Raw genomic sequence first — 22,961 nt, 5'->3', positions numbered from 1 at the left:
TGGACCGTTGACGCAAGGAACCAAAGCCCAACTGACAATGAGCAGACAGACCATTCCATCAGATCCACCTGATGATGGCAGAAAGGTTATTCACCAAAATATCATAGGCCTTCAATGATCGCGTCCAGCTGGACACCCAGGAGCCCTCGAAATGACAAAGTAGTACAAGTTTATATGCCAACTAGCTCCGCAGATGACAAAGAGATTGAAGAAATATATGATGAGATAAAAGAAATTATTCAGATAGTGAAGGGAGATGAAAATTTAATAGTCAAGGGGAACTGGAATTCAATAGTAGGAAAAGGAAGAGAAGGAAAAGTAGTAGGTGAATATGGAATGGGGGTAAGTAATGAAAGAGGAAGCCACCTGGTAGAATTTTGGCACAGAGCATAACTTAATCATAGCTAACATTTGGTTTAAGAATCTTGAAAGGAGGTTGTATACGTGGAAGAGGCCTAGAGACACTGGAAGGTTTCAGATAGGTTATATAATGGTAAGACAGAGATTTAGGAGCCAGGTTTTAAATTGTAAGAATTTCCAGGGGCAGATGTGGATTCTGACCACAATCTATTGTTTATGAACTCCAGATTAAAACTGAAGAAACTGCAAAAAGGTGGGAATTTAGGAGATTTGACCTGGATAAACTGAAAAAACCAGAGGTTGTAGAGAGTTTTAGGGACAGATTAGGGAACAATTGACAAGAATAGTGGAAAGAAATACAGTAGAAGAAGAATGGGTAGCTTTGAGAGATGAAATAGTGAAGGCAGCAGAGGTTCAAGTACGTAAAAAGATAAGGGCTAGTAGAAATCCTTGGGAAACAGAAGAGATATTGAATTCAATTGATGAGAGGAGAAAATATAAAAATGAAGTAAATGAAGCAGGCAAAAAGGAATACAACCATTTCAAACATGAGATCAACAGGAAGTGCAAAATGGTTAAGCAGGGATGGTTAGAGGACACGTGTATGGATGTAGAGGCATATATCACTATGGGAAAAATAGATACTGCCTACAGAAAAATTAGAGAGACCTTTGGAGAAAAAGAACCACTTGTATTAGTATCAAGAGCTCTGATGGAAAATCAGTTCTAAGCAAAGAAAGGAAAGCAGAAAGGTGGAAGGAGTATAAGGAGGTTCTATAGGAGGGCGATGTACTTGACGGTAATGTTATTGAAATGGAAGAGGAGGTAGGTGAAGATGAAATGGGAAATATGATACAGCATGAGGAATTTGACAGAGCACCGAAAGACCTAAGCCAAAACAAGGCCACAGGAGTAGACAACATTCCATTAGAACTACTGATAGCCTTGGGAGAGCCAGCCATGACAAAACCCTACCATCTGGTGAGCAAGATGTATGAGTCAGGCAAAATACCCTCAGACTTCAAGAAGAATTACTGAAGTATCAGTTTAATAAGTCACTGCTGCAAAATACTGACACAAATTCTTTACAGACGAGTGGAAAAACTGGCAGAAGCCAACCTCAGGGAAGATCAGTTTGGATTCCATAGAAATAGGCCATTTACAATTTGTACAGAAACCAGATGGCAGTTATGAATCGAGCGGCACAAAAGGGAAGCAGTGGTTGGGAAGGGAGTGAGACAGGGTTGTAGTCTATTCCCGATGTTATTCAATCTGTATATTGAGCAAGCAGTAAGGGAAACAAAAGAAAAATTTGGAGTAGGAATTAAAATCCACAGGTTTGTTGATGACATTGTACTTCTGTCAGAGACAGCAAATGACCTGGAAGGGCAGCTGAAAGGAATGGACAGTGTCTTGAAAGGAGGATATAAGATGAACATCAACAAAAGCAAAATGAGGATAATGGAATGTACTCAAATTAAATCAGGTGATGCTGAGAGAATTAGATTAGAAAATGAGACACTTAAAGAAGTAGATGAGTTCTGCTATTTGGCAAGCAAAACAACTGATGATGGTCAAAGTAGGGCAGATATAAAATGTAGACTGACAATGGCAAGAAAAGCGTTTCTGAAGAAGTAAATTTGTTAACATCGAGTATAGATTTAAGTCTCAGGAAGTCTTTTCTCAAAGTATTTGTAAGGAGTGTAGCCATGTATGGATGTGAAATGTGGACGATAAATAGTTTAGACAAGAAGAGAATAGAAGCTTTCGAAATGCAGTGCTACAAAAGAATGCTGAATATTATATGGGTAGGTCATGTAACTCATAAGGAAGTGCTGAATAGAATTAGGGAGAAGAGGAATTTGTGCCACAACTTGTCTAGAAGAAGGGATCAGTTGGTAGGACATGTTCTGACGCATCAAAGGATCACCAATTTAGTATTGGATGGCAGTGTGGACGGTAAAAAACATAGAGGGAGACCAAGAGATGAATACACCAAGCAGATTCGGAAGGATGTAGTGTGCAGTAGTTACTTGGAAATGAAGAAGCTTGCACAGGATAGAGTAGAATGCAGAGCTGCATCAAACCAGTCTCTGGACTGAAGGCCACAACAACAACAACATGATCAAACTTTTGACAATAAGCATAGGTGTAGTACTGAGTCAAATGCTTTTTGGAAATCAAGAAATACTGCATGTATCTGACTGTATTGATCCAAAGTTTTCAGTATGTCATGTCAGAAAAGTGTAAGTTGGGTTTCACATGATCGATGTTTTCGAAAACCGTGCTGGTTGGCACAGAGGATGACATTTTGTTTGAGACATGTCTTATGTTTGAGCTCAGAATATGTTCTAAGATTCTACAACAAATCAACGTCACGTATATTGGATGGCAGTTTTGGGGATCACTTCTACTACCCTTCTTGTAGACAGATATGACCGGTGCTTTATTCCAAGAACTGGGCACAGGTTTTTGTTCGAGGTATCTACGATAGATTATGGTTAGATGAGGGGCTAACTCTGGAGCTAATTCAGTATAGAATCTGATAGAATTCCATTGGATCCTGGAGCATTGTTCACTTTCAATGATCTCAGCTATTTCTCAACACCACCGACACTGCTACTTATTTCATTCATCTTATCAGTGACTTGAAGATTAAACTGTGGCAATTCTCCTGAGTTTTCCTTTGTAAAGGAACATTTGAAAATGGATTTAAGCATTTCCAATTTTGCCTAGCTGTCCTCAGTTTCAGTTTCTGTCTCTTTCACTAGGAACTGGACACTAACTGTGGTGTCATTAAAATCTTTTACATACAACCAGAATTTCTTTATGCTTCATGAAATATCATTTGACAATATTCTGCTACGATAATTGCTGAGACTTTCACGCATTGCTCTCTTGACAGCCAAACGCGTTTCATTCAGCATCTCTCTATCTATAGCCCTATGCTTTGTTTTACACTTATTATGTAGTAATCTCTGTTGCTTTAGAAGTTTCTTTATAGTGACTGTATATCGTGGAAATTCCCTCCCATTATGAACTGTTCTACTGGGTACATCTCTATCCAGTACATGATCAACTATTTTTTTGAACTTGAGGCTTAGTTCCTCTAAAGGCTCCTGCCACACACTGCAAGTTTCAAGTTCCTCATTGACATATGATACTAACAATATGTTTATCTCTGTGATCATGTTCCAAATCAAATATGATTGTGCAAATGCACGTGTCATTTATTACTGAGTCAATGCTAGTAATATGTTCCTGCTAAACCTTCAATGCATTAGGTTTGTTTCTTGAATTTAATTTTATGGATAAAAATAAGATTTATAAATTAAACTTATAAAAATGACAATTTTTCTTAACATACAGCAGATCCTTCTAAATAATGAAGACCAAATTTTTCGGCTGTTTCAGTTCCCATTTGTTCATTAACAGTTCTTCTTTCAACGAGATCAACTTTATTTGCAAACAAGATCCCAGGTGCTACATCTGCAAACTTTTTAGGTATGAAACTCCGAACCAGTGTTGTCCATTGACTTGCAGCCTGGAATGATGATTCCGATGTAACATCATAAAGAACCATCATCATGTTTGGTTCATTCCACTGAAAACAGAAAATGTCACTGAGTGATATTTTCACATTATAAAATAAAACGGTAAATGGAAAACATGGGTGAGCAAAATTTTGCAGGAACGAAAGATGAAAGGGAAAGGGTTGACTGATAGTTCTGAAATTAAATTAAATTAATTATACTTATTGCACTACCTAGTGGGACAGTATTTCACTGACCATTTATTTCATTATCAAAACATGACATAAATACACATGAGTGATTGATCCATGTTAGTGCAGTGTCTCAAAGTATAAAGTGTGCTGTATAGGAATGCAGGCTTTTCTAGTTAATTACATTAATGAAATCTTCTCGCTCTACATATTCTTGACATATTGTTGTTGGAACAGCAGCCATTACAGTACTGGAAAATTGCATGGTTGTATCTACAGTCATATTTATTTATTTTGTCTACTGGCTACTGGTTTCGCTACACGATACCATCCTCAAGTCATCCACTAGCAAGGAGTCTTTTGCAGTAGCCATCAGAAAGATCGCAGGAGTCGCACATCGGCACAGCGCGTCATGGACGGTAGTTGCCGCAAGTAGAGTCCCGCCCACCAGAGGGCACACGAGAATTCGGACGCGACCTCTGCCGGAAGAACAACAACAACAGCAACAACAACAACTCAGGCAGCACGGGCCATGCCCAGTCAGTTAACATCAGGCATGCCTAGGACGCAGTCCCGGTCTACGCTAAGTGAAGTGCGACATAAAACATGAACAGTGTTACTACACAATTGGCGATGAGTAGGGTCGTTCTTTCGCGTGTTGCATCGTTGTTCTGGTTTCGCAGCTTATCCATGGCATGGAGGATTTAGTGCGGGTTTTGGTTGAGCAGCAGACGGAGCTCATGGTCACCATGAAACAAGTGCTTCCGGTGTTGCTCTCCACGCAGTCTGCTCCAGCGCCGTTCCATCCTCCCTTTCCCCCGTATGACGAGACGGCAGAGGATTGGGACGCATATGAACATCGCCTTCAGCAGCATTTCCAGGCGTTTCATGTTGCCGATGCGGAGGTATGTCGTACTCTCTTCTTGTCTTGGATATCTCCCTCGCTGTATCAAGTTTTGTGGCAGCTCGCGCCGTTGCAGGAACCCCTGTCCTTGTCTTTTGACGCATTGTGTTCATTGCTGTCCTCATATTATCGCCGCCACACGCATGTTGTGGCGGCTCGGGTCGAGTTCTATCAATGCAAGAAACAGCTCCATCAGTCTTACCGGGCATGGGCCGCTACCATGCATGGTCTTAGTCGCAAGCGTCATTTTGTCACGGAGCAGTCACGAGGGTCATATGCCCACGTTATGGTACGCGACGTCATTGTTCGTTCGGCCCCTGATAGGAAGGCCCGGCAACGGGCCCTGCAGTTGGAAGACCCTTCCCTTGAGGAAGTCCTGTCCATTGCTCAATCGTATGAAGTCTCTCACGCCGCAGGTCAACTGTTGGAAGCGTGGTGCGACATTGCGGCGGTTCAGGGCGGCGCGGCCGCCTCCACTGCGTCCGGGGTGGACGACGTGCGAGTGGTACAATCCGGCCGTTACAGCCGCTCATGCACTGCGCGTAAACTGAATTCCAGCCGCCGGCCCCTGTTGCCATCCTGTGCGTCGTGCTATATACATAATGATCGATCAGAGTGCCCCCAGCGTTGGGCCGTTTGTCGCAAATGTAATAAAAAAGGTCACATTGCTAAAGTTTGCCGCTCAGCCTCAAAAGAATCAAAGGAAGCAGGTACAGAGGACATGGACATTGAAATTCAGGAAGTTTCATCTGGCCAGACTCCCGTCGCATCGGCACGCAAACTCTTTATCGAGGTGTCAGTTCGGTCGCGCCGGTTACAACTGCAAGTAGATACGGGCGCACCAGTTTCGTTGTTGAATGCACAAACTTATTCCGACCTTGGATCGCCCCCGTTGGCGCCAGTTTACTGGCGTCTATGCAGTATGGTAAACAGTTCATTCCCCTACTGGGTCAATTCACTGCCGACATGACTTACAAATCAGTCACTCGGCCTATTACTTTTATTGTTGTCAGTGATGTGAGCTCCGCTAACCTTTTTGGCCTGGATGCCTTTCAAGCTTTCAGTTTTTCTATTGCTGACACCATACAGTTGGTCTCCAAAGATGTTCCCTATCATTCATTGGAATCTTTGATCTCAGACTTTCCAGATATCTTTGAGGAGGGCCTGGGGCGTGTTTCAGACTTAACATTGAAGGCGTTGGCTCGCCCGCGTTTTCTACGCGAGAGGCAGATCCCCTTGGCTCTCCACCCTCAGGTAAAAGAGGAGCTAGACCGGCTGACAGCCCTAGGGGTCGTTCTTCCCATTTCTTCTAGTGAGTGGGCTTCTCCCCTCGTTATTGTCAGGAAACCCTCGGGCAAATTACGTCTTTGTGGCGATTTCAAGGCCACCATTAATTCCCAATTGGTGGTGGACACCTATCCTTTGCCTTGTGCTGATGAATTGTTCTCTGTCGTGGCGGGAGGCCAATATTTTTCGAAAATCGATCTTTCAGAGGCTTATCATCAGATATCACTTGATGAGGACTCCAAACGGCTGGCGGTCGTCAACACCCCGTTTGGCCTTTACCAATACCAGCGGTTGGCCTTCGGAATATCCAGTGCCCCGGTGATATTCCAGCGTTATCTTGAGCATGTCACGTCGACAATCCCTCATTGTATTAATTACCTGGATGACATAATTGTCACAGGCCGCAGCACGAAGGAACACTTGCACAACCTTCGCACCCTCTTTCTCAAATTCAGGTCTGTGGGCTTGCATTGCAACCTGTGTAAGTCAAACTTCTTCCAACCGTCCATTGAGTATGTGGGCTACACCATCACTCAGCACGGCGTCCAGTCACTAGGAAGTTTGGTCCAAGGTATCGTCGACCTTCCTTGGCCCGCTTCGCTGAAAGAGTTACAAGCTTTTTTTAGGCAATATTGCCTATTACCACCAGTTCATTCCCAGGGCTTCCACCATAGCCCACCCCCTGTACTGCCTTCTGCACAAGGGTGTTCCTTTTGATTGGTCCCCCGCATGCGAGCGAGCGTTCACCTCGTTGAAGGGCCTCCTCTCATCAGCGCCTTGTTTGGCCACTTTTGACCCCCATAAGCTGTTGGTCCTGGCTACAGATGCTTCGCAGTATGGGGTGGGGGCGGTCCTGGCCCATCGCAACACGGACGGTTCTGAGCAACCACTGGCGTTTGCATCTAAAACTCTTAGTCCCGCGCAGGCCCATTACTCCCAGGTGGAGAAAGAGGCTTTGGCCATTTTCTATGCTGTTACCAAGTTTCACCCTTTCTTGTATGGCACGAAGTTTCAGTTAATCACTGACCATAAGCCGTTAATATCGTTATTTGGCCCCGCCTCTCAGATTCCGGATAGGGCGGCCCACAGACTACAGCGCTGGGCCTTGTTCCTCTCTAAGTACCATTATGACATTCATTTTCGCCCTACCGGACAGCATGCCAACGCCGACGCTCTTTCCCGTCTTCCGGTGGGTCCGGATCCTAAGTTCGATCGAGAGGAGATTATGTGTTTTCATTTGGATGTGGCGTCCCGTCAAGCGGTTGATAGCTTCCTGGTCACTGGTTCTAGAGTCGCCAGGGAAACAGCAGCTGACCCGGTTCTCCGGCAAGTAGTTCACCTCATTCAGCAGGGGTGGTCATCCCGCCCTCCAGGCCGGGCCTCGGACCCTCTTCGTAATTATGTTGTTCTACGAGACCGCCTCTCGGTATTGGAAGGAGTTCTCCTTCTGGCTAATGATGATACAGCTCCTCGCGTGGTTGTTCCTGCAAGTTTATGAAGGGAGGTCCTCAGGTTATTACATGAGGGGCACTGGGGTTTTTCCCGTACTAAAACCTTGGCTCGCAGACATGTGTACTGGCCCGGTACTGACAGAGAAATTGAGCACTTGGTGGCTGCCTGTTCCCAGTGTGCGAGCCAACAGGCATCTCCCAGGGTGGCATTCTCTTCATGGCCGCCGGCAACCCAAGCATGGGAACGTGTTCACATCGATTTTGTGGGTCCGTTTCTCAATGGCTTTTGGCTCATTATCATTTATGCTTATTCCCGATTCCCATATGTGGTTCGCTGCTCCTCAACCACTTCAGAAGTTGCAATCCAGGCACTAGCAAAAATCTTTTCTGTGGAAGGTCTGCCGATCACCCTGGTCTCGGACAATGGACCGCAGGTTATTTCGCAGGCCTTCCAGGATTTTTGTAGGCGCTTCGGTATTCGGCACGTTTGCTCTCCCCCCTTTCATCCACAATCAAATGGGGAAGCCGAGCGCATGGTGCGCACATTTAAGACGCAGATGAAAAAGTATGTGCACGAATTTCCTGCGGAGGAGGCATTGACGTTTTTCCTGACGGCATACCGGACCACACCAATGGGAGAACGCAGCCCCGTAGAGCTCCTCCACGGGCGCCAACCTAGGACTCTGCTGCACCTCCTCCGGCCTGGTCCTCGCCAGTCTTCGCAAAACAGAGTACCTGGCTTTCCACTGGGTAGGTTGGTCCGGGCATGTGGGTTTGGTCGCAATCCACGTTGGATACCAGCGGTGGTCCTGCGCCGAAATGACCGCCGGCTCTATACCTTGCAGGCGGGGGACCGGGTGGTAAGTCGTCACCAAAATCAGCTACGTCCACGTTTAGGTACCTACCATCTGACATCTTGGGCACCGGCTTCCCCATTGCCAGCACCCGTGTTGGTTTCTCAAGGGGCGTTACTGCCTCTCCCCGCTGTGACTCTGCCGCACTGCAATGGTTCTCGGCCTTGGCAGCCTCCAGTAGCTCCAGCACCGGCATCGCCATTGTTAGAGATGCCCCAGCGAGAGCCGGCCCCCCTCGCAGGCCCGGTTTCTCAGGAGGTTGGTTCACCTGTGGTTGTCCCTTACCCATTGTCCCTGCCACTGGGTCTTGCCCCTCCCGAGGTGGAATAGGATCCGGAGTTCAACAGCTTGTCGCCCGTTCTGTCCCGGGCTCTGGTGGTGGGACGACGGGGGCCTCTTCGTGTGGGTCACTTCCAGCCGTATTCGAAGGTTCCAGCTCGAGGGTTGGCAGATCCCCTCGACTCCAGCCTTCCAATGGAAGTGAAGGTCATCGCTCCTGCCTGATGCTCCATCTTCCGACGCAGTGGATCACAGTGGCTTCACACCACGAAGGAGGAGGAGTGCAGTAGCCATCAGAAAGATCGCGGGAGTCGCACATCGGCACGGCGCGTCACAGACGGTAGTTGCCACAAGTAGAGTCCCGTCCACCAGAGGGCACATGAGAATTCGGATGCGACCTCTGCCGGCGGAACAACAACAACTCAGGCAGCATGGGCCGTGCCCAGTCAGTTAATATCGGGCATGCCTAGGACACAGTCCCAGTCTACGCTAAGTGAAGTGCGACGTAAAACATGAACAGTGTTACTACAGTCATCATGCTTGCTTCCCAAGTAGTTGTGTCAAATACCTATTGATATTGGACAGACTTACTTGGGAAGCAAGTGTAACAACTGCTTGCCAAGGGATGGCCTGAGGGTAGTACTGTGTACCAAAAGTAGTAGCCAGCAGGCAAAATAAATTTTGACTGTAGACTCAAACATATACTTTTTCAGAAACCATCAGCTCAATTATGGGGTCACATTGTCACAACGTTTTGACAACATGATGCCGCATTCAGCTAACAACACAAAAACGTATCACTGATGGAGTGTATTGTCATCCAATGCCTGGGAATTTTATATGTATATGGCAATCAGTTGGTGTTATTGGATTGATCCCACCAACAATTAAAAACATAAACTCCATGACAATAAATGGCCTAAGTGAGAAGAAACAATGAGACACTATGACACAAAACGGTTATAGCCAGAGTAGAATAAAATAATTTTATTGAAAAAGGATGATGGCTACTACTGGGATTAACAAATGTGAAAACATAAACAATAATTTATGCCAAGTAGTTCCTTGAGTACGCATTAAGGCAACACACCACATAGCCTTGAAAAATGATCTCTACCCAGGTAAACACCTATGTTTAACAAGCTAGGTATTTCTTGAAGGTATATGCAGTCAGCTACTTATAGCATGAGGTAGCAAACTATATCCTACACAATATTGCATCCACTATAGCACAAAAACCAGAACAATACCATTCAGCAGAGAGGACACCTTTTTACGTTATCCTTAAACTATTGCCTGTATGTAAATATTAGACAGTGTAAACATTATAAAAGAAAAATTGAACAATAGTGTCACCAGAGAGTACAACTCTTTACCAGGTCCTTAAATTTCAACCACTTCCCCGTGTAAATATTACAAAATATGAGCATTACAAAAGTAAAATTGAACAGTAGTGTTCATGGTACCTCCTGTAATTAATCTGAGCGCAGCAAATATACATAACAAACATACTGTATGCATATTTGTCAGAAACGTACAACACTATTCCAGAAAGACTAGCTTCATCCAAGCATCAAACTGTATTATGTATTACTGAGTTACATAAATCAAACAATGGGAAGTCTAGGAGGAACAAGAATAAGAACATTATGAAAAGGATAGATTGCTACTCATCATTTTTTGATGAATGTTCGTGTGTTTTCTGTTTCCAAAGAAAGGTCATCTTTGTCTGAAAGCTTAAATGTTTAGCAATCTTTTCATTGTGCTAGTTATAACTCAGTGCCTCCTCTAAGTGGAGTGTAGAAATCTGTCCTTTTCATAATAGTGAGTTATGTAAATCCATTAATGGGCAGGGATAAATTCAAAATGCTCATAAAGGATTACTTAATTAAGTACTGTTTCTATTCTGTGAGGAAGCATGCATAAAAACAAAACTTTACCATCCTTTGATGCTTTTTTTTAAAAAAGGTTCTCAACATTATAGTGTCACTGTTGGATAAATAATGTAAGAAAAGTCTGTAGTTCCTTCAGACTGGCCTGATGGCTGTTGTATACATTGCAATATTACCATTACAGGACTCTTAAATAAATAATAAAAAATAATAAGGAATATCCTCTGGCAAAAATCTTCTACCCTTTCCAAAGTTATCTTCCACTGTCTGCTCAGCATGTGACATATCCTGGATAATCCTTTGGCACCCTTATTCCGAATTATTTCCTACAAGGGTCACCTCTGCGAGAAAGACACAGATACAAGACTTTACTCATCCAATGTAGCTGATTCCATATACATCACTGGTATGTCCTACCTTTATAAAAATGGTCATGTCACTTACCAACATCATTTTGAAAATGACCATCAACCTGTTTATCGTGTGTCTGCTTCTTCAGCAACACACTTTTTTAAGCACAACTTATTTACAATTAAATCACAGAATATAACAGTTTATGACTCTTCTAAAAATACACAAAAGAAAAGGGCTTGTGGAGGTGGATAACTCATAGTCAATAGGGTACTCTTTAAGTTCATTGAATAACTCACACATCAGCACTGGAGAACATTGTTTTTAGATTTGACTGGTAAAGAATCAGATACAAACTACATTCTCAGTGCACCCATGTGATGTTAATTTGTCCACTGAAAACACAAAAGTCAGTTGAATGGTGAGTGATGACTTTCTGCCTTAGGCAGACAGGAAAACCCCTGTGTTAGCCAAATGACATTGGTGATTAACAACAAAGTCCAAATCACAGTCCATGAGAAAAGCAAGTAGCATATATTGTCTAGATCCAAATCAGTAAGAGTTATTGACGAGGTCTGGAGAAATGGCAACGCCAAGTGCCCACTGCCTGAGATGTCATCCTGGAACTAGACCCTACATCTGCTGTTGTTGGGCAAGAAGGGCTGCCCCTTATGGATGGAAGATCTGGAGGTGGAGCTTACCCAGGTGGCACAAAAGGAACTTGTTCCAGTGGCTGCAATGAATGCTGCAAGATGTGGCTATCAGGACTAGCTGGTGGCCCTGCTGGGCAGTATTGGAGCCTGTGCATGCAGTCAAGCATATGTCCAAGTGTAAGCAACCAGGCTGGGACACTTATGTTAAAAGGTGTGGCTACTTCTTCTTCTTGGTCATGTGATTAGAGGCAGGGGGAAACAGATGATCAGTAGTATGCTTGATTCTATTCTGAGTGCAAAGCTGTTGATAAATATTGGAAGTAAACTGTGGTCAATCATCATTAACCAGAACACATGAGGCTCCATCAGTATAAAATACAGTGGTGACTGACTTAATAGTGTTCTCAATCGTGGTCTGTTACTTTTTGATGATGTATGGGAAATGAGAATACGACCCAATTAAAATGACTTACTTGGCCCCATGAAATGGGCCTGAAAAATTCACATGCCTAATCCCACAGTTGGGTAGGCAAAGGCCTCAGCTGGTAGACTGAAAGTGGTTCAAGCTGCTGTGTCCAACAAGCTTGGAATTGTTAAGCTGTGCATGCAGGATCCTCACTGATCGGTGGCCAATACACATGTCATATTATTCATTCTGTAAATGCCCCGGTGGGACTGATGCGGTAGTTGCTCTACGCAAGAGCACAAAACCTCCGAAGTACCACTAACCACTGATGGTCATCTTGATTTAATAATAGGACACCTTTGTAAAGGTGAAGAGCATTATGTCATTAAAAGGAACAACAAAGTTGAGAGGGGCTATTGAAGGGGGGGGGGGGGGGGGGGGCTGCGGCCAACCAGTTTGTACAAACTGACAAAAGGGGATCCTTATGCATGGCTGCTGTCAAGTTTCTGGAAGTAATGGGAAACTCTCCCACCAGTTCCTCCAATTGTGAATCACTGTGAAAGTAAACACTCTCTTGTTTATCAAATTCTTCACCAAGCTCCATAGGGAAAAATGACAACATGCCTGCATTTGTGTGCTGGTCCAATGTACAATAGTGAATGGAATATGGGTAATTTGTTAAGAAACCTCTGGGATGTCCATTCACGTAACTTTACTTTGGTGTCAAATGTTGATGACAACAGCTTATGCTCTGTGATTAGATAACATTTGTTACCATGCAGGAAAATGTGTAAATTCTGAATACCAAAGTTACTTCCATGCTTCCTTCTCTCTCTAGGAATAATGTTCTTGTGTCATCGTGAGAATCTTGAGGTAAACATGGTAGACCTTTCTGAATAATTTGGGTACTTACATGACACAATGGCCCTAATGCTACTGAGTGAAGTGTCCGAGGTAAATGATGCTGATATAATGTCAGGCAAGAAGCAGTTTGGAGAAATTTCTCTAGCTTAAGAACTGCAAGGGTAATGGAAAGTATTCAAACTAAAATAGGTGATACTAAAGGAATTGGAGCAGGAAATGAGACACTAAAAGTCGTAGAACAGTTTTCTTATTTAGGCAGCAAATTAACCAATGAGTGCCGAAGTAGAGGGGACATAAAATACAGACTGACTACAGCATAAAAAGGTTGGTTGGTTGGTTGAGGTTTAAGGGACCAAACAGCAAGGTCATCAGTCCCTTGTTTCAAATATGTGCCATTCCGCTAATGGGACAACTCAGTAAAGTCTGAACAATAAAACGGAAAAAGGAAAAAAACGTAAAAAGGCAGTCATGTCGTCATTGGTAAAAAACAAAATGAGGGAAGTCGGCAAGAGAACGAACCCAACACTATGCTGAAGCAGCATAGGCAAGACAACCTGTGACTTAATAGGTACAACTGCTATAATGTAGAAAGTACGTATGGGAATAGAAAGACTAACCAAGCCTTAAAAAAAAGGGTAAAAACAGAGTAAAAGGGGAAGAAAAGAGGAATTCGGTCAGGGAGGTGAATCAGGAATTTCCGAACACTGCTTACAGTGGGAGACACCCAAACCCTCACCGCCCTGCCCCAACACCAGAGAGATTAAAAACCTTGAAACTGAGAATAAAACCAACTTTCCCGGAGGAAACCGAGAACCAGAGAGACCATCCGGGAATCGTCAGCCAACATCAAAGGTAAAGTGTGGGGGAGCCTGTACTTAGCACACAGAGCCAAAAGAAGGGGGCATTCAACCAAAATGTGGGCTACTGACTGGAAGGCTCCACAACCACATAGTGGGGGTGGCTCATCACGCAAAAGAAAACCATGGGTCAACCGTGTATGGCCAATGCGGAGACGACACAGTGTGGTCGAGTCCTTTCGGGAGATGCGAAAGGAAGAACGCCACGGGCCTGGTGTCACCTTAATTGCACGAAGTTTATTAGACAGGGGAGTAGCCTCCCAAGAATTGGCCCATGACTGTGCGAAGTGGGATTTCATGTGAATACGTAAATCCGCTGCAGGAGGGGCTACGGAAAATGGGGGGTAAGTAACTGCTCCCCCAGCCAAACGATCAGCGATCTCATTACCCAGGATACCCACATGGCCAGGGACCCAAAGGAAGTCAATAGAACAAGCAGCACGGTGAATATCAGCGAGATGGTCATGGATGGCAGAGACCAAGGGATGGCGCGAAAAACACCGGTCAATAGCAAGAAGGCCACTCATCGAGTCCGTGCATAACAAAACGCGGTTGTGTTGGGACTGTTTAATAAAGGTAAGAGCCTGGGAAATTGCCATCAATTCCGCAGTAAACACCCCACATGTAGGTGGCAGCAGATGACTTTCCATTCCAACAGAGGACGTGAAGGCATACCCAACACGATCAGCAGATTTAGAGCCATCAGTGTAAAAAACAACAGCATCCCGAAACTCCCATAAAATTTGGTGGAAAAAGGAACGGAACGCCACCGGGGGGATGGAATCTTTCAGACCGCGGCGGAGATCCACCCAAAGTCAAGGCCAAGGAACTAACCAAGGAGGAGTGGAGGGGAGGGAGCGAGGAAGACAGGACAAAGAAGGAAGCTGAAAATCACGGCAAAGAGACGCAAGGTGCAGCCCAACCGGTAAACCCGCCTGAGGGCGGGAGTCGGGTGGGCGACGTCCATGGTCTGGGAATAGGATAGAATAGGAAGGATGAGTGGGAGAGGAACGGATAGTGAGTGCATAAGACACCAGAAGCTGGGTCCGCCGAACAGAAAGGCGGGGGGGGGGGGGGGGGATCCCAGCTTCAACCAGGAGACTATCAATAGGGCTAGTAGGGAAGGCACCGGTGGCCAAACGGATACCACGATGGTGGACTGGATCCAGCACGTGCAGTGTGGAAGGAGCAGCTGAACCATAAACTTGACAACCATAGTCCAAGCGAGACAGAACTAGAGCACGATAAAGACGGAGGAGGAGGGAACGGTCCGCACCCCAAGAGGAGTGGGCAAGGAAGCGAAGGACATTGAGTTTACGGAAACATCCTACCTTCAGGAGTCTGATATGGGGCAGCCAAGTGAGCTTGTTGTCGAAAAGAAGACCCAGGAAACGAAACTGTGGGACCACAGGCAATCGTTGTGCAGCGAGATAGAGCTCTGGATCAGGGTGGATCGTAGTACAGCGACAGAAGTGGACCACTCGCGATTTTAAAAGTGAGAATTGAAACCCGTGTGAGAGGGTCCATGCAGAGGCACGCCGTATAGCTACCTGGAGCTGCCACTCTGCAGATGCCATCGAGGAGGAACTAACCCAAATGCAGAAATCATCCACATACAGGGCAGGGGCGACCAAGGGACCGACAGAGGCCACAAGTCCATCGATAGCAATGAGGAAAAGAAGGACACTCAAGACAGAACCCTGTGGGATGCCCGTCTCCTGGGTCCGTGGAGAACTAAAAGCAGTACCAATTCGAACTCTGAATGACCGATGGATCAGGAACTGGCGGATAAAAATCGGGAGTGGGCCCCGAAGACCCCACTGATGAAGGGTAAGTAAGATGTGATGGTGCCAGGCCGTGTCATAGGCCTTGTGAAGGTCAAAAAACACTGCAACCAAATGGCGGCGCTGGGAAAAAGCCTGCCGAACTGCAGATTCCAAGCGTAGTAAATGATTGATTGAAGACTGTCCCTCTCTAAAGCCACACTGGTAAAGCGACAATAGATCCCGAGATTCGAGGACCCAATTGAGCCGACGGGCTACCATCCATTCAAGTAACTTACAAACAACATTGGTCAAACTAATTGGCCAATAGCTGTCAACAGATAGGGGGTTCTTACCAGGCTTAAGGACAGGAACCACAATGCTATCCCTCCACTGAGAAGGGAAGTCACCCTGGAGCCAGATACGGTTAAACACCCGAAGAAGATGTTGCCGTTGTGGAGCACTGAGATGTTGAAGCAGTTGGTTATGAATGGAATCTGGGCCAGGGGCTGTATCATGAGAAGAAGATAGAGCAGAAAGAAATTCCCATTCAGTAAAAGGTTCGTTGTAAGATTCTGACTCACAAGGGGTGAAACGTAAGGCAGAAGCTTCAGCCAGCTGTTTTTCATGAAGGAAAGCAGCTGGATAGGAGGCTGACGCTGACGCCACTGCAAAATGGGTCGCAAGATGTTCTGCAAGAACTAATGGGTCCATAAAAATGCCATCTGGGAGGTGAAGGCCTGGGAGGGTGGACTGCCGATGGCAACCTTGGAGAGAACGAAGTGTAGCCCATACCCGTGACAGAGGGACAGTAGAATCAAGGGAAGAAACGAATCATTCCCAACATATCCGCTTACCCTGTTTGATTAAATAACGGGCTTTAGCACAGAGGTGTTTAAAGGTAGTAAGGCTGGCTACGGATGGGTGCCTCTTAAACCGTTGCAAAGCTCGACGGCAATCACGGATGGCAATGGCAATGGCCGTACTCCACCACGGGACTTGCCGGCGACGAAATGGTCCAGATGAGCGCGGGACAGCAAGGCTAGCAGCGCAAACAATCGCGTCAGACACGTCACATAGGACGTCATCAATACAACCCGACAAAGAGGGAGAAAACTCGAACTGTGCAGTGTATAGAGGCCAAACGGCGCGGTGGAAAGACCAACGAGGTAACCTGTCCATCGGGGAGCGGGAAGGGAGCGTGATAATCAACGGAAAATGGTCACTATCACAAAGGTCGTCATGTGGCGACCAGTGTAATGAAGGGAGGAGAGAGGGAGAAGAAAGAGAAAGATCAATGGCAGAAAAGGTACCATGACCGGCACTGAAATGAGTAGGGGAGCCATCATTAAGAAGGCACAGGTCATGGTCTGCAATAAATTGGTCTATAAGAAGACCTCGTCTAGATGGAAAGGCACTGCCCCACAAAGGATGATGAGCATTAAAATCCCCAAGGAGGAGGAAGGGAGGAGGAAGTTGCTGAAGAAGGGTGATTAAGGCAGCAGCTGTAAGAGTCCTGTCAGTTGTTGTTGTTGTTGTTTTTGGGGAAGGAGACCATACAGCGTGGTCATCGGTCTCATCGGATTAGGGAAGGATGGGGAAGGAAGTCGGCCATGCCCTTTCAGAGGAACCATCCCAGCATTTGCCTCAAGTGATTTAGGGAAATCACGGAAAACCTAAATCAGGATGGCCGGACGCGGGATTGAACCGTCGTCTTCCTGAACGCGAGTCCTGTCAGGAGGGAGATAAAGATTGCAAACTGTGACTGCAGAGTCTAAGTGGACCCTAAGAGCAACCACTTCCAATGTAGTTTGGAGAGGAATCCACGTGCTAGCAATGTCTGTACGGACCAACGTACAAACGCCACCAGAAGCCCGCAAGGGTCCGACCCGATTTCGACAGAAAACACGGAACCCACGGAGGGTCGGTGAGTGAGCATCAGTAAAATGAGATTCCTGGAGAACCACACAAGCTGCAGAGTAGGACGAAAGAAGGGATTTCAATTCCGGAAGGTGACGATAGTATCCATTACAATTCCATTGGAGAACCACAGAACGATGGTTTAAATGAGGGCTGAACACGCTAAATCCAGTCATACCGCTGGGTCCCAACCCGTCACCGACAAGGAGGGGGCGACATCCATGAACGACAGGTCAGAATCCAGTTGTGAAGTCGGGGAAGGGACCTCTGGTGACACCAGAGGCTCTTTGTCCCAGGACTTATGTTTCTTCTTCTTTTCAGGCTGAGATCGAGGAGGGCTGTGTGGCATAAAGGAGTCAGCTGCAGCAAGATCAGGAACAGAAAGAGACCGGGCGACCTGGGAGCTGACAGACCGCGGCTCTCGTGGTCGTCGCGCGGCAGCAGACCTTTGACCTGGAAGGTGCCGGGAAGGGGCATCCCGGGAGAGGCGCCCTTGACCGGCAGACGCCGAAGGAGTGGGACACTTCTCCGGCTGGGGAGGGGGAGCAACCCCCATAGGAGAAGGTGTGGGAGCCGCAGGGGAGGGGGGAGGAGAGGGGTCCGGGATCGGGGTAAGGAAGGGGGAGGAAGGGGTGAAGATGTAACCAAGGCGTATCTAGATGTCATGGACACAGGATGCAGTCGTGCATATTTCTTACGGGCCTCTGTATAGGTTAAACGATCGAGGGACTTATACTCCTATATCTTTTTCTTTCTTTCTTATATACTGGGCAATCTGGTGAACGTGGAGAATGACTACCATGACAATTTACACATACAGGAGGGGGAACACAGGGACTCCCCTCATGGAATGGACATCCACAGTCACCACAGAGAGGGGCCTGGGAACAGCGAGAAGACATGTGGCCAAAACGCAAGCACTTAAAACACCTCATAGGAGGTGGGATGTACGGCTTCACATCACAGCGATAGACAATAATCTTAACTTTCTCAGGGAGGGTATACCCTTCAAAGGCCAGGATAAAGGCACCAGTATCAATACGATTATCTTTAGGACCCTTCTGAACATGCCGAACAAAGTGAACACCCCGCCGTCCGAGATTGTCCCGAAGTTCCTCATCAGTTTGAAGGATGAGGTCCCTGTGAAAAATCACACCTTGTACCATATTTAGAGACTGGTGAGGGGTAATGGACACAGGAATTGTGCCAAGATGGGTACAGGCACGAAGGGCCGTAGATTGGGCAGCTGAAGCAGTTTTTATCAGCAACGAACCCGACCGCATCTTGCTCAGGGAGTCCACTTCACCAAACTTGTCTTCAATGTGTTCCACAAAGAATAAAGGTTTGACACTGGTGAAAGTATCTCCATCAGTCCTGGTGCAAACTAGATAACGGGGGAAAGGTTTTGCCCCTAGACGACGGGCCTGACCCTATTCCCAGGGGGTAGCCATGGGAGGGAAGGCCGAAGGGGCAAGAGAAGCAGTACTTGAGGAATCAGTTCCATGCAGAGAGACGGCCGCAGAAGAACGGCCAGAGTTTTGGACCCGTACGCGTTTCATCTGCATAGCGTCCGCCCTGATACCACCCACTCCGATCAGGGGCTCTCCTCACGGGCGCCACCCAGCCACAGCAAGGGCCGTCTGGCACGGCGGCCATTGCTGGGAGTTCCGATGCTCCAGGATGACGAGCAACCACTCCAAGGCATGCATGAGGAGGTCACAGCTCAGGTATCAGAAGTGTGATCCCTGTGTGTTCAGGGGGCTCAACCAAAAGGGTACATAGCGACCCCACCATACGGGCTGGCTACCGTGCTGGCTATGCACCGTAGCATCAGACAACGACGTGAAAGAAAAGATGGAATGTACTAGGAGGGCGCACGTCGGAGACACTAGGTAAGGTGCTCTTCCCCAAATGGCTCACACTACGGAGGAGAAATTTTGTAATGGAGATCAAACCCCAGAGGGGGACCAGGGAATGCCAAAAGGAGGAGATGATTACACAACAAAGCCGAATTGTAAAACCAACAGAACCAGGAGGATAGCGGGGGCCAACATAAGCAAGGACACCAATAGAGGGAGAGGAGAGGGCGAGGGGAAAGGAGCATGGAGGGGAAGGCAAAGGAAATGCAGCCCGGGAGAGAAAGAAGGCTGCAATGGCTCGGGACCCCGTGCTCGCCACGCACGTATCCACAAAAGAGTTGTGGACCCCCTGGGGGGAGCATAAAAAGCATTGCTGAAAAAGGGGATATTTGTTAACACCCAATATAAATTTAAGAGTTAATAAGTATCTTCGGAATGTATTTGTCTGGAATGTAGCTTTGTATCGAAGAAAAATGTGGGCAATAGGGTATCATACAAGAAGAGAATAGGAGCTTTTGAAATGTAGTGTTATGGAAGAATGCTCAAAATTAGAGGATAGATCCAGAAACTAAGGAGGAGGTACTTAACTGAACTGCTGGAAAAAAGAAATTTATGGCACAACTTGACTAAAAGAAGGGGTTGATTGAGAGAAAACATCCTCAAGCATGAAGAAATTGTCAGTTTGATAATGGAGGGAAGTGTGAGAGGTAAAAAAATTAAAGGGACACCAAGGCATGAATACAGTAAGCAGGTTCAAATGGATGTACACTGTTGCAGTTATTCAGAAATGAAGAGACTAGCACAGGATAGAGAAATATGGAAAGCTGCATCAGACCAGCCTTTGAAATGAAAACCCACAACAACAAGAAATGCTAGGTGACAATCTGTCAACAACTGAAAATGAACCTCTCTTCTCTGTAATCGATTCAGTGGTTGGGCTATCGTGGCAATTTGGGAAATAAATCAGGCATAATATGTATCTCAGCCAATAAAAATCTTCAGGTTCTTCACATTCTTTGGTATTGGAAATGGGAAATGGCTGCCACATTTTCTGGTGCCAGAGTAAGGCCATGGACCAAAAACACATCGAAGACCAATAAAATATTGCATCTCATGTGTGCTTGTTTAGACAATACAAGCTATAAGTCAACTTTCTTCACCAAAATACATGCCTATGTTACAATATGCTTGGCAAAAGGCAGGTTAAGACATTTGCAGTGTCGTCCAAAGAGTGAGGTGCCAAAGCTCACAACACAAACACATGAGAAGACAGTCACTGCAAGTCACATCAGCAAGTGAGTCACACCAGCATAACCATGCCCAGAACTGTTTCACTATGCCACAACAACTGTTCTTCTACTTATACATGAGTGCAGTACAATTCAGCCTGGTACGTGTTCGCTGCCTTATAAGACAGCACTGCTTTCTAGTTGGCCAGCTATGTGATCAAATTATTAGGTAGAATTCTAAGTAAAAGTTGTAGTTAAATGTCCTCTGAGTGAAAGAATTGTATTTTGTCTGTGTCAAGTGATATGTTAACGTTCAGAGACGGTTGTAAATACTCATGACATTCCTGTGGAAATGGAATGGTACAAAGTTAAATAATTCTTCTTATCTATATTATAATAAGATGAACTTATATTTATGTGTTAAACAGTATTCACCCATTCTCCTCCCAGAGCAATGTAAAGACTCCACCATTGTACTGACGAGTATTTTCATGAGGTACAACAAATGGCACTGAGGCTAATCATTTCTGTAGACTTGCCTCACCTGCTCATTTAAGTGTCATGGTGTGCACATTACCATGCCTTACACTGAGTATGCCTTTTAATTATTACTGTGTATCATATCAAATGTTTAACCATGTATGAGCCACTGCAGGAAATGTCTCAAAATGAAACTGTTCAGCTTCAGGCTCAACAGACTGAATGCCTGCTGCTTAGTGTACGACAGGTAACTACATTCCTCTTCAACAAGCTGCTCTGCTACTGTTCGTTGCAACTAAATTTCACCCATTCAGTAGTATGGCACATGAATAGTCAGAATATCGGGTGAAATTGGAGGCCCACTTCACCACATACAATGTTACATGTTGTAACATGACATCCTCCTCTAGCACCACTTTTTCTCAATAGTAGTAGTCAATACCAGTAATATTTTTTGAATTTTGGACAGGTCAACATTATCTCAGCTGTTTTTCTGAAAAATTTCATATAATTTTATACACAATATGTTATATTTCAGGCTAAAATTTATGGAAAGAAATTACTTTATTTTCAATGTTACAATTAATATGTACTAGCTCAGAATGTACAGTTAAATTTTATTTATTTATTTTTTAATATTGTCATTACCACAAAGTGAAGCGGTAGTAAGCATGCCTCAGATGTGATCAGATCTATTTTTGTATTTTGGGTGAACAATGTAACTTTGGCTTAGTTAATGTGAAAATTCTAAAGACTGTGATATACTAAAATGTGACAAAATAAATTATGTAAAAACAAAAATTCTGCAACAACATTCTTCAAAATTATTTAGATCAATTCAACCATGAGGACCTAAAATGTGAGAATTTCAGCTTCAAGTATCAGACCCCTAAACAAGAACTGGAGCCAACTCTACAAGAAAAGATAAGTAAACTAAAAAGTTTATTGTAATCTTACTCCTCTCTAATCTTCAGAAAAGACTTTGCTCATTGTGAACAATAGCTGCAATTAGGAAGGAGGGGTAGATTACAAGTGTTGGAATCATCCTTGATTAATTGACTAATAATAAAATTTTGTCTGTTGCAGAAAGTGCTTGATTTTGTTAATTTTTGAAATTTATGTACAAATACATTTTCAATCATATGGAGCAAAAAACTGAAGACTGGCCAACAAAGCAAATCACACCAACAGCGACGATGTACTACCAATAACGATGGGCTGGACTGAATGAAAAGGAAGAGGACTTTACAACTACAACCAGGGACATCAAAAAGGAAAGATATATACACACTATTTGTGAAGTTAATTTGTTTGTGGTGTCGTGTGCTTGTCAACAAAATGAATAGGCACGAAAGCAGAAGTGACATAGAAATGAAAGCTATAGGATCCAGTCAGGACAAGTCTGAGCCGAGAGAAATTGTAGTCAGTAAAGAAACAGTAAAAACTGATATTTTGCAGTTAATTTTGGCAAAAATAGAGGAAATGAAGACAGATATCAAAGGCAAATTGAACAGAGCACAATATCAGTAACTTAATAATCAAGTATCACAGCTAAAAAATGGGTTTTCAGAGGAGTTAAAATATGTTGGAATGAAAAATTTGAAATTTTAGGAAACAAATGTATTGTTTTGGAAAATGAGTTTGTAGCTGAGTCAGTGAAACAATCAAAGAATGTTGAGGACATCAGTGTTGAACAGAAGGCCGTAGTGGGAAAAAAAAATTGCCAGGTTAAATTTTTAAAAAATAAGTTTAGAAAGCAATATGCAAACTAATGTAACTGTTTTAGATCAAAAAATTTCAGCAGTTCAGGAAATTTGTCTGAACCAAA

The 22,961-nt window shown here is 44.9% G+C and overlaps 1 protein-coding gene across 1 annotated transcript in view; it reads right to left on the bottom strand.

Annotated features, from left to right (window-relative positions):
- LOC124774018 (intraflagellar transport protein 27 homolog) overlaps positions 1-22,961 on the bottom strand; it is a 60,459-nt gene that overhangs the window by 7,011 nt on the left and 30,487 nt on the right. The window contains exon 3 of the mRNA XM_047249449.1: positions 3,728-3,964. Coding sequence (XP_047105405.1) covers positions 3,728-3,964 — 237 coding nt within the window. The remainder of the gene's footprint in view (positions 1-3,727; positions 3,965-22,961) is intronic.

This window comes from Schistocerca piceifrons, chromosome 2, assembly GCF_021461385.2.
Source record: "Schistocerca piceifrons isolate TAMUIC-IGC-003096 chromosome 2, iqSchPice1.1, whole genome shotgun sequence".
NCBI classification, from domain to species: Eukaryota; Metazoa; Arthropoda; class Insecta; order Orthoptera; family Acrididae; genus Schistocerca; species Schistocerca piceifrons.
The sequence above is the reverse complement of the archived record's forward strand: the minus strand, read 5'-3'. Positions and strand labels throughout refer to the sequence as shown.